General features: G+C 44.6%; 1 protein-coding gene across 1 annotated transcript; it reads right to left on the bottom strand.

Moving 5' to 3' along the window:
- Nucleotides 1-680: 680 nt before the first annotated feature.
- On the bottom strand, nucleotides 681-16,132 carry dpysl4 (dihydropyrimidinase like 4). The gene is made up of 15 exons (XM_080872205.1): nucleotides 15,997-16,132; nucleotides 13,768-13,856; nucleotides 11,847-12,031; nucleotides 11,607-11,771; nucleotides 11,428-11,489; nucleotides 11,268-11,348; nucleotides 8,434-8,502; nucleotides 8,221-8,341; nucleotides 5,572-5,728; nucleotides 5,058-5,199; nucleotides 4,843-4,927; nucleotides 4,169-4,254; nucleotides 3,907-4,086; nucleotides 3,622-3,787; nucleotides 681-3,521 (listed from the first exon to the last, which is right to left on the bottom strand). Exons 1-15 carry the CDS (start codon nucleotides 16,033-16,035, stop codon nucleotides 3,430-3,432), a joined length of 1,719 nt encoding a protein of 572 aa, XP_080728331.1. The 5' UTR covers nucleotides 16,036-16,132; the 3' UTR covers nucleotides 681-3,429.

Consider the following 16,132-nt stretch of genomic DNA (forward strand, 5'->3'; position numbering starts at 1 on the left):
CAGTTCTTTCTCTGTAGTCTGATGAACTGATTTCTTTAGTTCTTGGCATGATGCTGAAGTTTTTAAACTGAGTGTAAATCGGGTGTTAACTCTATTTTGATTTTACAGCTTTGAGTATTACAAAGGTAAAGCCCATCGATGGCTTGTGCCTGACACTGATTATTTTTTCCTGAAATAATGCTCTGCTGAAAAAGCACCTTCAACAAATTTCATAGTGCGGCTAATAATTTTGTCCTCCCCTGTGCTATAGTTATTTACCCCAGTGAGAGGCGAAAGAGCTTGTAGTGCAAAACCCCAGGCTTTACCGTTACCTGGATGAGACCAAATCCTGCTTCTTCTCAGTCCGATCTTCTTTTTATTTCCCTTTTCCTTGTGTAGTCAAAATGACTAAAGTATCTAAATCAACTTAAGCTGTCGTTTAAAAGAAGTAGGACATAAAAGAGTCTCCAGTTTTAGGAGAATGAATCTGATCTTAAACCTCGCACTCTGCGACACACTCGATACATCCCCCCACAAGCTGAACCATGGAAGGTGTCAGGAACGGACCTGGATCCAAAACCAGAAGAAGGCCGAGTGCCGTTTGGATTTCTACTTAAAATAGAAACTTGCTCGCCGAAGCGCTCTTACTTCAGTCTGAATGATGAAGATTCCATCACATTCAGGAAACACACATCTCTATGGTCAGTTTTTCTCTTCCTCCTTTATTCATGCAGCTCTCATCACATCTGGAACAAATTTTTTCATTCACCAACAAAACAACAACAACAATGTTGACCTGTGTGCACCAGGACTTCATGCCCTCTATGCTGGCTCCGGTGCACCTGTAAGGACGGAAAGATGTTCGACTGCTACAGAAACACACTGCACGACACAGATACCATTTTTGAGCCTGGCTTCATACTAGACTGACCAGCTGCTGTGCAGATGAAAAACAACATCTTATTACTATAGCAACAGCCTGCCACAAACATGGTTGCCATGGGCTGCGTGGACACTTGTGAGCTAACTGATGCTAACACTTCCAGGATACAAAAAGTGTAAAAAATACAAAATGAACTTTGTACAAGTCTAACACACTGTTAAAAATCTGAGGTCATCAGAGGACAAAGGTCAGAGGTCATGGTGGATACTTACAGCAGGATCTGATCATGGACGTAACCCTAACTGATGGCTCAGCATTCGCCCCGGTGTTTCACTCCAAGAAGGAGAAAAATGGCCGTTATGTAAAGTCCAATGAAAGAGTCAGAAATCCTACTGAGAATGTGCAGATCAGATCAAGCTGTAGTGTAATGATATTATGTGGCTGTGCTAGCCTCCTTTGGGAGGTGGGCTTTGTAGGGATTGCTACTTGCAGGCTATCTGGATTTCTTAGCACCATTCACAGCCAGAGAAGAGAACATCTGCGTGAATCTGAAGGAGTTTAATTCTGATTCGGAGATTTTCAGAACGTCATTAAATGAATGAATTAGAAGGGCACTCGGACAGGCACGAGTCCTGTCTAACAAACAGGAAGCAGAAGCATTTGACACAACCAGCTGTCGCAGACAACAGCTGAAAGCAACCAGAGGAGCTTCCACCTGGAACAGAAACCTGACCTGAAGGAATACTGGTGCGACTGCGACAGTTCTCTCACGATGAAGTGGCATGACCATGTCCTGCTAATCAAAGAGCACTACAGAAAGCACAAATGTTCGGTTATAATTCTGCTACTACGACTGAAACTACAACTACTGCATTTATCAGAGCTGACAGAACAGATGGAGTGACAAATAATGACATGAAGATGAGAATACCAAAAACATTCAGTACCATGTTTCTAGGGTGTAGTACTAGTTACACTAACACTGTAGGGGTTGCTGTTGGGCTTCTACTGCAGAATGAGTCAGTAGGCTAAAGTATTATAGGGTCATAGTTCTAGGTAAAGTACTATTATAGAATAAAGTATTTGCTGTATGGTGTAAAACAGTCGTTATGTAGTTTTAGGGCAGAGTACTAACAGCTCTAATGCTGATGTGGTACTTAGTGGTAACTGTGGGGTTTGTACTGGGTTAAATACTAGCTGAAGTACTAATGGCATATAATTTATAACCCTTCCTTTATGTCAGGTAGCTTTAGTACTTGTAGAGGTACCACTCTGTCTGATGTAATACTTGTTTAGTAGGGGTGCAACGATACTCGTATCGGTATTGAACCGTTCGATACAGAGCTTTCGGTTCGGTACGCATATGTATCGAACAATACAACATTTTTAATTTATTTTATCAACTTTTCTTCTGACGATGCTGTCTGTGTTGAGCGCTCAGTGGATCTGCGCTCGACAGTGCAGCCTAGGCGGAGTAGTCGAGCGCAGATTCACTGAGCGCAGCGCAAGCTAGTGAGACAGAAGCTAAGCTCGTTGCAACATGGCAAACTGACCCTCCCCCACCCTCATTCAGATCTGGCCTTTGGAACTAATTTGGTTTTCATGTGACGTATGACCCTGAAGGTAAGCGCGTCATGGACTAAAGTAAAACAGTATGTTGGATGTGCCACGCAATGCTCAATTACATGGTGGGAACTAGTGCGTTAGCGCAGTTAGCTCGTTAACGTGTTGGCCGTGTTGTGGCGTTAACGTCATTTCAGATTAACGCTGACAGCACTAGTGGGAACACAACGAATATGACTGCACATTTACTCCGACATCATCCTCGTGCAAAGACAAGTGGAAGCAGACAAAAACAACAAGCAGCATGCTACAAACTTTACCCGAGTCATTTAGACAGCCGTTAGCACAGGATTCTCCTTATGGGGACCTGATATGTTTAATATGCTGCTGAGAATATAGCCCAGAAGAAGCTATAGTATAGCTTTTATTTTGGAAAGAGACATTTCTCTGTAATAAACTCTCTTTTCCAAAGATGAGTGATTTCTCCATCAGATAGATTTATTCTTTTTGTTGTTTCAGCAACATTAAATTTAAAAACTGTACTTTTGAGTTAAATATATATTTATAATTTTAATAAATGACAAATTAAAAAAGCATGAACATTTTTTTTTGTATCGAAAAAATATTGAACCGTGAATTTTGTGTATCGTTGCACCCCTATTGTTTAGTAATTTGCAGTCTTAGTTGTACTTGATGCTTTTATATGCTGGAGTACTGCTATCTTAGAAACGTGAAGTAGTTCAGTGTAAGCAGGGCTTACTGGTATTTATCGAGTTGCATTGCCATTTTCTACTAGCTGAAATACTACAGCTTTATAAAAGTACAATTAGACGACTCAGGAGCTTTCAATTTAGGATTTAGTAGTTTAAGATTTTAAGACTAGCTGTAGGGTTGTTTGGAGGGTTGCATTTGAGTTCATGATGAAATATTACTATTATGAAGCGCTAGTAGTCATTGTAAGGACTGTTGGACAGTCTCACAGCGACTGCTTCATTCTTCCAGTTTTAGGATAATGACGTAATGTTGGATCGTCCACCAGGAGGTGCCACAATCCTCTGAGCAGAGCGCCGTGGTATGTGGTCATCAATCTGAGTTCCTGGACAGAAAAACAAGAAGATGATCATTTCAGTGTCACTGTTATCGTGTTTTTTATTGCTAACCTTACACTGGTCAGATTATTGACCAGAAAACAGCACCTGCGAGGGTGAATCCCGACTGGTGGAGATTTCGGGGGCCAGTCAGGGTTTTTGGACATGGGGGCCCCCTGGTGGTCGGGGTGGGTGGGACTGATTTAGTCATGCTGATGACATCATGGACTGGACCATCGTAGTTTCCACGGGGGACACCGCGAGTTTCGGCCATCTGAAACGGGAAGAAATAAACCTCCAGATTACTGGATCATTTAGCCTACTGGACAGGTGGAGGCTGTTACCATGCATCTGTCACTAACTACCTCTCAGCGGCCGCTAACTGCCGGTTACCTTGCTACGGGCTTTGATTCTCTTGTACACGATATCAGGAAAAGCCTTCCTGGGAATGAAGCGTCCTGAACCTTCGGTCACGTTGAGTTTTCCGTCCTCCAGAAGAACTCGTCCGCCGCTGATCACCACCGATGCCACTCCCCGAAACTCCAAACCCTCAAAGATGTTGACCTCTAGGTTCTGCACACAGGAAATTGATCATGATGAGAAGTTTTGAAGAGGTTTGACCCTAGATGTAAATGATTTATAGCGGTGTTATTACCAGGTTGTGAGTGTTTGCAGAAACGATTCGTGTCTCCTTCGGATTCCAGATGACAATATCAGCATCAGATCCAACAGCGATCCGACCTGAGTGTACAGAAGCATCAATCCTTAAAAACAGCTAATGTTTGGGGAAGAAAGGGCTGCAAGACTTTGTAAGATTGTTCTTCAGGATGGCCGGAGTGTTTTGTGATGTAAAGCCGGTATGTCCTTGGACTGATCCAAAGAATCTCTCTTCTCTGTGAGTGTAAAGAAGTTTTAACCATGCCAATCTCTGAGATATCGAATTATTAAAAATAGCAATTTTAGCAATGTATCTCAATTTTTCTGGATGAAAAAGAAATGCTGCTGTAGTAAATGAAAGAAATTTGTCAGCACATCTCTTTGGGCTGTAAGACATGCTTGTGTAAAATCTGGTAACTTGTTGTCCATTGTCACTGAATTGTTTATTTATTACGTAATTACTTTGACCTAGTATGATTCATTAGCAGCAAAAGTTGTATATATATTTATTCACATTTTTCAGTGCCATCCAATGAGGTGGCTTGGAGTCTTCACCTGGCCTATCCTATATTTGACACCCCTGAAATTTGTCCTCTTGTCCCAGAAACCTGTCTCCAGTATTTATCTGGTGTATTTATCCTTTACAACATTTACCTGTGACTGACGTCATACCTTTTCGTGGATACATGCTGAAGAGCTTTGCAGCATTGGTGCTGGTTACTGCAACAAACTCATTCTCATCCATCATTCCAGTGGCCTGAGAAACACAGTGGAAACAGCATGAATGCTGGGACTCACAGTAAAAGCAGAGAGATGGAGATCAGGAGGAGGAGAATCAGTACATTCACACTGATGATACCATGAGACTGAGGGTCAAGTTTTCTTACCACTGCTCTGTCCCAGACCACAGACATCCTCTCCTCTATGCCATTAGTTCCCTCTGGAATCGAAGTGAAGTTGTCTTTACCAACAGCTTTCTGAGCGGTGGAAAAGCTGGCCTGAGCGCTGGAGGTTACTTGGAGGTCTCCACTGGAAAACACACAGCAAGCACTTGTAAGGGTCACCTGTGACATCTCAATGGTTCAGGTGAGGGGTAGTAAATGGCCTGTATTTGTATAGCGCTTTACACAACCAGTCATCCACCCATCCACACACACATCCACGCACACATTCACACACTGGTGATGGCAGCTACATTGTAGCCACAGCCACCCTGGGGCGCACTGACAGAGGCGAGGCTGCCAGACACTGGCGCTACCGGGCCCTCTGACCACCACCAGTAGTGAAGTGTCTTGCCCAAGGACACAACGACCTGTCCAAGCCGGGGCTCGAACCGGCAACCTTCCGATTACAAGGCGAACTCCCAACTGTTGAGCCACGATCGCCCCATGAAATGCTTACCATGCTAACAGGGAGGTCAAGTACTGCGGAGTCGAAGGATCAGGGTTAAGGGGCGGGCTTGTGACGAAGGCAGCAGCTATGGCCCAGTCTTTCGACCAATAATGGGAGCCGTCGGTAGCCAGGCCAGCTGTGATTGGTTCCCCATACACCACCATGCCTGAGGACAAAGAAGTTCAACTTTAGGGCACCAAGTTGCTTTTAAAGTATCAGTACCTGAGGCTGGGGGTGTTGTTTATGGTAACAAGTTACCCCAGAGCTGTGTGCAGTCTGTCAAAGTAAACTGGCTTAGGTGACCCCTTTCTCTGTATGACTTGAACATGGTGGTTAGTTCACCAAATGAAAAGCTCAGACAGCTCGACATCCAGTCCAGAAAAATGTAAATGTTGTGTTTCAGGACAGCTGGAAATCCAGAGGCTCCTGATCCAAGCCACAGGTGCGGCCAGCGACAACTCTAGAAACTGGCACCAAACTACTGACAGTCCAGAACAGTCACTCAGACCTCTCTCAGAGTCCAGGATTCCTGCGTGAACAGGAGCAGAGGGTAAGTGGCTGGTTTGGCAAACGAAGGAGACAAATGACCAGATATGGAGGAAGCCCAGCGTCACAAACATTCAGAGACTGCCTTCTTCCAGCATAAATAGGAACCGGCTAACAACAAAATCTCTGCTAGGTGTATTAATCAGATTCTGACCTGAGAATGTCAGAATCTAAGAACAACCATACCTTCTGACCTGGGTGATAGGTAGCAACAGTGGTACGCCAAAGGCTGTCAGGAAACTTGTTTTGTTCTTTTGTCCATAACAGGGCTGCTCGAGTGGCCCTCCAGATCCTGCGGCAATGACGGACATGAAGTTGAACAGAAGGAAATCTCACCTTCAAAAGTTGGAAACAGACGTAGCCCAGAGACACTTCGAAAGATGACAAACCCGTAGCAGAAGATGCCAGCGAATTGTGAGCAAATTCGATCCAAGAAATTGGTTGGCTCCAAGTTGCCTTATTGGAGGATGCAAGACATTGAAGAGCAGCCTCCGGCTCCTGACGTGCCCTCTCCACCTGCCCTTTAGTCTGTGGATGGAAACCAGAAGACAAGCTCACCTGCTCGTCTCTCCAGACTCGAGGTGTAAATTGTGGGCCACGATATGACACAATGTGTTGAAATATACCGTGAAATCGGAAAACATGGTGGACCATGGGGTTGAGCAGCTTCTAGCGCAGACTGGAGTTTGGAGAGGGCGAAAATATGTACAGCCTTTGAAAAATAGTCTATGATGGTGAGAAGGACTGTTTTACCCTCCGAGGGAGGCAGACCAATGATGAAGTCCACTGGGATGTGAGACCAAGGTTGTTCCGAGGTTGTAAGAGGGTGCAGGAGGCTGGCTGGAGGTGAACTGACAGATTTGTTTTGAGCACACAGAAGACATGCAGAAAAATGCTACCAGGCTTCTTTGATCAAGGACGGCCACCAGAAGGAGCGTTGAAGAAGAGTGATAGCCCGGTTCTTACTGGGATGGCAGGCCAACTTAGAGGAATGGAGCCAGTGGATGACTCATTAATGGATGTTGGATGGAACATACAGCCGGTTGGGTGGACCGCCACCTGGATAAAATTCATCCCTTTTGGCAATTCAGATCAGTGACTTCATCTTGGAGGTGAGTGAAACTCAGAGAGAAAATCGGGCTTTGCATTCCGAGAACCTGGTCGATGAGTAATTGTGAAATTAAAGCCTGGGAAGAAGGCCCCCCTGGATTGAAATCTAGTTATCATCTCAGTAGACAAAGGAGAAACAGTTCAGGAAGTCACGGACCATGTGAAACACAGATGGTGCACAGATTAATCCAAAAGGCATTACGAGGTATTCAAAATGTCCTAAATCTTTACTAAATGCAGTCTTCCACTCATCCTCTTCTTTGGATGCAAGGTGTTTCGCAGTTTAAAGAACACCGTTGTGCTCTGTGGGAATTCAACATTCAAACTTGATGTTTTTTAAGTTTTGTTTTTTCTCTTGTTATTTTAGTTATATTTGCATGTTTGAAAATAAAAAAATAAAATCTATCTAAAAGGGAGATACAGCAGTGGGGGGAGTGGATATTTGTTTTGGATGGTGATATTATTTAGACCTTGGTAACTGAAGGACAAAGAGACTTGTCCTTTTCTCTACAGAAAAGAACCCTGCACCTACAGGAGAAGTGGAAGTGCAAATGTGCCAGCTGTGAAACCCTTGGTAATATATTTTTCCATTTTCAGGTTTGGTGAGACTGTAACTATGACTTGTAGGTAGCGAAGCTATGGGAAGAAGGTCTATTGCACATTAGGCCAGATCTTTACGAAAAAACTGAACAACAGATCTGGGGCTTCACTGGGGCTCTGCCTCCCATTCTACTTTTAAATACTCTAGGAACAACAAGTAGGCCTGCAGTGTGAGAGCAAAGTGCTCTGATAGGGTGATATGGTACTACAAGGTCATTAAGATAAGATGGGGCCTGATTATTTAAGACCTTGTAGAGATGGGTGAGCCGGGAAACAGAAGGACCACCAGCTGAGCTCAGCATTCACCCTCTGACTCTGAAGGCTCAGGACCCCAAATAAGGGTCTGAATGAAACCTGTTAAATCTGGATTAAAGGCCAAAAGGACGAAGCTGACGCCCTCACCTTTCTTCCTGGCTTTGGCGATGACATCAGCAGCAGATTTGCTCATTACCTTGGTAATGTACAGCGGGCAGTTGGACTGTTTGGCAATGGTGATGGCCCGATACACTGCCTCAGTCTCTACCTGAAGCACACACAAAAACACACATCAGAAATATGCAACATGCCAACACATCAGCCACAATCTGCACAGGAGTGTGTCTCAGGTGTGCGTACCTCTTCTGAGTGCGATATAACATGTCCTTCAGGTCCAGTAATGCCAAGACAGAGAAGCTTCTTCTGCTCCTGAAACAAACCAGTATATACCAGTTAAAACATATTTACACCATTTAAAGCCTCGGGTAACCAAACAGTGAAACTGAGCATGAACCTTATTCTCCAGGAACAGGTAAAATGACAAAATCAAAGGGTGTGAGTCTGTTTGTTGTGTTAAAATCTCTCTCTGCCATGTCATTAGAGGATGTCACATTCTGGCAGGAGGCAGCAGTGTACCTACAAGCTATTTGTGAACCACACGCAAACCATAGTAGTGGTTCGCTGCAGGGTGTCAGACCAGAGACACCCCAGCTTTAAAGGCTCATTATGGTAATGGAAGCTGTGAATGTTGGAGGAACTGTGGCTATGACACAGCTCACCACTACCATCCAGTGGCTTGCAAAAGGATTGGCCCCCTTGAACTTTCCCACATTTTGTCACATTACAGCCACAAACATGAATCAATGTTATTGGAATTCCACGTGAAAGACCAACACAAAGTGGTGCACACGTGAGAAGTGGAACGAGAATCATACATGACTCCAAACATTTGTTACAAATAAATAACTGCAAAGTGGGGTGTGCGTAATTATTCAGCCCCCTTTGGTCTGAGTGCAGTCAGTTGCACATAGACGTTGCCTGATGAGTGCTAATGACTAAATAGAGTGCACCTGTGTGTAATCTAATATCAGTACAAATACAGCTGCTCTGTGACGGCCTCAGAGGTTTGACCCATACTCCGGAGCAGTAGGAGGCGGTAATGCTCCTTTTTGTTGGTTGCCAACCGCCGTTAAACACGAAGAAGAAGAAGAAGAAGAAGAAGAAGAAGACGGCGGCGGCGGCGGCCTCAGAGGCCGTCTAAAGGAATATTGGGAGCAACAACACCATGAAGTCCAAAGAACACAGCAGACAGGTCAGGGATGAAGTTATTGAGAAATTTAAAGCAGGCTTAGGCTACACAAAGATTTCCCAAGCCTTGAACATCCCACGGAGCACTGTTCAAGCCATCACTCAGAAATGGAAGGAGTATGGCACAACTGTAAACCTGCCAAGACAAGGCCGTCCACCTAAACTCACAGGCCGAACAAGGAGCTGATCAGAAATGCAGCCAAGAGGCCCATGGTGACTCTGGACGAGCTGCAGAGATCTACAGCTCAGGTGGGGGAATCTGTCCACAGGACAACTATTAGTCGTGCACTGCACAAAGTTGGCCTTTATGGCAGAGTGGCAAGAAGAAAGCCATTGTTAACAGAAAACCATAAGAAGTCCCGTTTGCAGTTTGCCACAAGCCATGTGGGGGACACAGCAAACATGTGGAAGAAGCTGCTCTGGTCAGATGAGACCAACATGCAAAACACTATGTGTGGTGGAAAACTAACACTGCACATCACTCTGAACACACCATCCCCACTGTCAGATATGGTGGTGGCAGCATCATGCTCTGGGGGGCTTCTCTTCAGCAGGGACAGGGAAGCTGGTCAGAGTTGATGGGAAGATGGATGGAGCCAAATACAGAGCAATCTTGGAAGAAAACCTCTTGAAGTCTGCAAAAGACTTGAGACTGGGGCGGAGGTTCAGCTTCCAGCAGGACAACGACCCTAAACATAAAGCCAGGGCAACAATGGAATGGTTTAAAACAAAACATATCCATGTGTTAGACTGGCCCAGTCAAAGTCCAGATCTAAATCCAATCGAGAATCTGTGGCAAGATCTGAAAACTGCTGTTCACAAACGCTGTCCATCTAATCTGACTGAGCTGGAGCTGTTTTGCAAAGAAGAATGGGCAAAGATTTCAGTCTGTAGATGTGCACAGCTGGTAGAGACAGACCGTAAAAGACTGGCAGCTGGAACTGCAGCAAAAGCTGGTTCTACAAAGTATCGCCTCAGGGGGCTGAATAATTACGCACACCCCACTTTCAGTTATTTATTTGTAAAACATGTTTGGAATCATGTATGATTTTCGTTCCACTTCTCACGTGTGCACCACTTTGTGTTGGTCTTTCACCTGGAATTCCAATAACATTGATTCATGTTTGTGGCTGTAATGTGACAAAATGTGGGAAAGTTCAAGGGGGCCCAATACTTTTGCAAGCCACTGTATTTTGGGATTGTAAGAATAACTACTGGAGAGATGTCCATAAAGTGATGCAAAACATCTTTAGTACATATTTAGCCTTTGATTTCAAATCCATATTTGAAATTTGTAAAACACTGGGGAGAATGGCTCCGCTATGTGATGATATTCATCATTGAAGGAATGGTTGTTTAAATTTTTGTTTGTTATAATAACATGTACTAATGCTATGTCACCATCTGCTACTGAGTGTGTTGGCTTTGCAATTGCTCTCTCTCTGGATAGTTACAAACTGTATCTGTCTTTAGATATGTTTGTTTGTGTGCTTTCTTTTCTTTCTCTTTTTTCGTACCTGCTTGAAGAAAAAGTACTTGAAGTGATGGCGGTCACCCAGACTACTGTACATATATGAGTCTTAGAACAAAGGAAGCCATCAAATAATGTACATTTTATTTCATGCATAACTTCAATAAACACTAAAAAAAACAACCTTTTTTTGCTTCTGACTACAACACTTAATTCAGTTCAATTTTGTTTTATTTACATATCGCCAAATCACATCAACAGTCACCTCAAGACACAAACAGTTGTCTCCAGCTTCTGTTTGCATTATGCTCATCCTTAGTTTGGACTCATTTAACTGATTCAAGCCAACTGTGAAACACCAACTTTCAGTTTTCTGCTCTTTATTAAATGAACAGTCAGAGTTTTGCTCAGTTACCTCATCAATGATGTCACCATTCTCAGCATGGACCTGCGCGATGGCTCCGAGATCACGGAGGACACTGAAGGCCTCATAGAGCTGAAACCATGACAACGGTAAAATGAAAGCAAAACTAACAAAAAGAAACGATTAATGAGAAGTTACTCTGTCTGCACACCTGAGAGTCGGAGCTCTGGTACTTATCTTTGTAGGCCATGAAGAAGAGGAAGGAGTTCACACCTGAAACACAGAGTACTGCAGTTTATACTCAGCCAGACTACAGTTCACCCTCTGTGTCTTGCGATATCTGACTATAATTGATAATGAGCTTATTGATTATTGCTTGGCAATCTTGACCTTTGTCCTTGACAAGTGTCTCCAGCTCCTCGTACAGCCCTTCGTGCCAGCGGGTGATGTCCACATGGAGGGAGAAGTCGCAGCACGCCCTCTGCTCTGCCGCATCTTTCCACTGGTCAAATGCCGTTAGTAAACTAGTCCCCGGCTCCACCAGCACGTGGTCCACTGCCAACACAACCAGCTTACCGTTAGCACATCACACTGAGGCCAGATGGTATTGATCGAGTATTGGTTACTGACTAATGGTGGTGGTTCCTCCGGACAGGGCGGCTCTAGTTCCCTGGTAGAAGTCATCTGCCGGGTTCAGGCCTTTCTGCGGTGAGTACAGGTTTGTGTTGGCGTCGATTCCTCCAGGGATCACCAGCTGACCATATGCGTCCACCGTTTTCACGCCGGGCGGGAGAATCAGGTTCTCGCCGATCTGTCTGATCAGGACACAACAGGAAGTCCGAGGTGTCATTGGTGTAATTATCGATTAGAATGTTCACTCGACATCTGACTATAGGAGTAACCTGATGAAATATACTTTGCTGTGTTGTACCAGTGCTCGATGAAGACCACTAGTATACTTCCAGCAGGGGTGGGGAACGCCAGGCCTCGAGGGCCGGTGTCCTGCGGGGTTTAGATGTGTCCTTGATCCAACACAGCTGATTTAAATGGCTACATGACCTCGCCAGCATGTGTTGAAGTTCTCCAGAGGCCTGGTAATGAACTCATCATTTGATTCAGGTGTGTTGACCCAGGGTGAGATCTAAAATCAAGGCCTGGAGTTGGACACCCCTGACTTACAGTAAACCGGGCTTTTGGATTTTCTCGTTTTCACTTCTGGTAAGATGAGCAAGCAAAAGGTTAAAAACAATGAAGCAGATCTAAGAACACCCTGGGAGAAGACGACTGGAGCTCGGGATGGCCAAAGAAGAGAAACCAGCACCTCATCTCTGACTTTTTTAAAGATGAGGAAGCAGATGAAGGACTGCTCTGTCAGAGACTGAGCTGTGATTGTCTACAGCTCAAGATGATGCTGATTCTCTGAAGTAAAGAGAGTTTAGGAATAAAACTTTGGAAGATAAACTTTTGCTTGAAGACGTCATGAAGAACACCCTAAAGCTTGTAAATTGACTTTTCTACTCTTTCTGAGCACTTTAAGCCTTTTTTCTATGTAACATTTACACACATTCATACTCCAGTGGATGCATCAGAAAGCAGATGGGGGTTGATATCTTGCCTAAAGCATGCAGGCTGGAGCAGATGGGTATCAAACCACCAACCTTCCAATTAGTAGGTGACCTGCTCCACCACCTGAGCTACAGCCGCCTCAAGTGGCAGAGGCTGAAGGACCAGATGTGCTGGTCTTTGGATAAAAATGGACAAAAGAGCTGCTCAGTGTGGAGAGAGCACCACGACGGGATGGGGAGATGCTTAGGCCACACTGGGAAGGTTGATTATGAAGATTCTCAAACACAGGGACAAAGTGAAGGCGATTCACACCGACCACAAGTAAAAACCTGACACCCAACCAGTGAGATTTTAAAAGTAAATTAAATGAAATAAAGATTATGTGTGAAGAACTCAGTGCGGTCCAAACAGCTGGAAACCAGTTTTCAGATGCAGCCTTTAGACTGAAGGTCAGTATGATCCAAATTCTGCTGCCTATCACAGACATACGTGAGCAATGACTCGGATGAGAACATCTGGTTTGACACAAAGATCCAACCGTTTCAGGAAGAGCTCAGAGAGATGCAGAGGAAATGATTTGTTAAGAAACTCCACTGAAGCTGCCTCTCCTGCTCTGAATCCAGGGTGTCAGCATTAGTACAAACGTGAACAAATATCGATGAACTTTCAAGATCACAGTGAAATTTGGTCTTCTCAATGACCAAATGCCCCCCACTAAAAAAAACCAACTAATTACAGAAAATACACTGCAAATGCTCCATCAGAGGAACCAATAACCCCAACATATACCTGAAACATTGACCTTTTTGAGTCAAAGAAAACTTGGTTTTAAACATGAAGGGCTATGTTGTTCTTCAGATGAGGAAAACGTTTTTTCTTCAGTGAATTTGCGTGTTTCGTTTGCCATGTGTGGAACACGAGGACATGTTTGTTCCTCTTTAAATCAGAATGATTACATCAGTGAGAAAAAAGAGAATATATTTACTTGATTGTCCCATCCTCAATATAGATATCAGCGTAGAACGACTGGTCGTCATTGACAATCTTTCCTCCTTTGATGATCAGACGGTCGCCCTGGAAACAGAGAGGATGGTGCATAGATCATAGGAAAGAAGCTTCTGACTGCAGATTCAGACGGGGTCGACGGGAGAGGTGTGGCCACCAAGCAAGTTGAGAACGCTTTCTTTGAGTTAGCTGGATCAGAGTTAGCAGCTCCCACCACATTATCATCTTTCTGGTAATTCTGACTCTCTGCTTTAGAATTTAAGCCTGCTCATGTTTAAAGAGGCATTTCACAGGTCACGTGACTCTTCTTCCTCACAAAATGATCCTCGTTCCGCTTGTCCTTATTATGTTGGGGATGGGGCTATCTCAGCTACCGTTGGTCAGGAGGCAGGGTCACAGTTTTTATTTGATTCCTGATGTTTTAGTTGTTTCCTGCCTTCCTTGCGTCCCCTTGTAGCTTCTGATCTAGTCTTTATCTCTGTGTTTGGCATCTATGTTCTTTCCTGTTTTATTTTGATAGTCTCGTGTCTTGTATTTATTTTTACTTTGCATGTTACAGGTGTTTCCCCTCATTAGCACTCGGTGTGTCTGTGTGCATGAATAACATGCCTTTGCCCTCAGTCACCTCCTGAGTGCCCTATGCTGGGCCGTGAATATTTATAATATTCATAACATATAAAAATGTATATTATATGATGTCATATTACACATATACAGTTATTATCCATGTGAGACGGGTAAAAACGAGTCTCCGGTTCTGAAGATGAAGCCGGTGTTTCTCTAGATTAAAACGGAGGCTGTGCTCTGTATTTACCCGTTGTCATGGCAAATCCTGGACGATGACCTCAGAGTGGACTGAACTCTGATCACTAATCTCAGCCGATTATCTGCAGTCACAGTTTTACAGATGTGCATCGCCTCTGATGAGGTCCCTGATTGGAGGAGTAACTCAAAGAAAGCCTGGATTTCTTGAACTTGAACATCTGTTTGGTGCAATCCAATCTCGTGATACAACACAGATGGAGGCTGCCACCCCAACGTCACCCACTAGACCAGGGGTCGGCAACCTTTCTGATGATGAGTGCATCTAAAATTTCCTCAGAAGTCAACGTGCCACATGATTGCATTAGCATTAAATTTAATAACGCTCTATATGAACAGTTAAACACTATATAGAACAACTTTATAGAATCATATTTGTTTGCAGATGTTGGCAGCTGTCAGCGAACAGTTATCGCTGTCTACATGTTTTTAATGTATGCTAGCATCATTCAGAGCCAATCAGCTTTTAGCTGATGGTGACTGCACACCTGACCTTACAAAGGGAGATAAAGCATGTGTGAGTGCTGTAAACACTGCGGTCAGACTGTAAACGAGCTGCTGTGTGAATAAAGTTTATATGAAGCAGGAAGTAAAGGAGGTAAACTGGTGAGCACGGGTTTTATCAAATATCGAGTGTTTGAACATTAAGGCCAGCTGTAGTTTCCTCCTGTGGCCTGCAGCCTTACTCGGGTTTATCGCACTGAAGAAAGAATAAGAACAAAGAACAAATATACGCTACGTGGCTCAAAGTGGTGAAACCGCAGTCCTGCAGTTTCACTATACCAAGAAATACATTTACAGAAATAAAGTCGCCAGTATGGAGAAATATGAAAACACAGCAGATTAGTGTTTTAAACTAAAACACTTCAGACGCTCCAGCCGTCTGAGCTCTGAAAGATCTGATTGGTTAGTGCTGGTGAGTTCATACCTGCTGATCTCTGCTCTGGAGCAGGTTGGGTCTACAGCATCAGTTACCATGGTGATATACCCTGAATTACCTGGATAGACCAAATGCTGCCCCTCCCACTGCCACAGGTGAGCAGGACGGATGAACTGTTTTTAAAAACACGCGTAAAACGTGGATCCTGTCACCTGACAGGTGAACTGAAACAAATCGAACCGTGCTGTGCCAGGACTGGAACTGGCTCAGGTTTTAACCCGTGCATTTTTATCGACCTCCCCTGAAGGCAGCGTGAAAAAACCTGTCAGCATCCGTGACCTCTGCAAACCGAGCCAAGCCGAGCCAGGCCGAGGTAGACGTGTCTAATCAGCCCCGCCCCGCCCGGCCCGGCTCGCTTCCCAGCCTCGGTATGCTTCTGACTGACCGGCGGAGCCGCAGCATCACCGGTTGGTTTGCCCCGGCTCGGCCCGGCTCGGGTGGACCTACCGCGTGTCTCGCGCTGCTCTTCTTGGCCTGGAACGACATCCCGATCGATCTGTGATCAGCTGATTGATCCGCTCACACACGCACACAGACACAGCAGCTATTGTTGCGCCCGTCGACACTGACGTCACGTTTCCGA

The sequence above is a fragment of the Rhamphochromis sp. 'chilingali' genome (genome assembly GCF_963969265.1).
Source record: "Rhamphochromis sp. 'chilingali' genome assembly, chromosome: 22".
Taxonomy (NCBI): Eukaryota; Metazoa; Chordata; class Actinopteri; order Cichliformes; family Cichlidae; genus Rhamphochromis; species Rhamphochromis sp. 'chilingali'.

Excerpts from the sequence above, each read along its gene's own strand:
- dpysl4 (XM_080872205.1), bottom strand. The coding sequence starts at position 16,035 with ATGTCGTTCCAGGCCAAGAAGAGCAGCGCGAGACACGCG. Across the intron at positions 11,490-11,606 it reads GACACTTGTCAAGGACAAAG|GTGTGAACTCCTTCCTCTTC; the intron begins GTCAAGATTGCC and ends TCTGTGTTTCAG. Across the intron at positions 3,788-3,906 it reads GAATCAAAGCCCGTAGCAAG|ATGGCCGAAACTCGCGGTGT; the intron begins GTAACCGGCAGT and ends TTCCCGTTTCAG.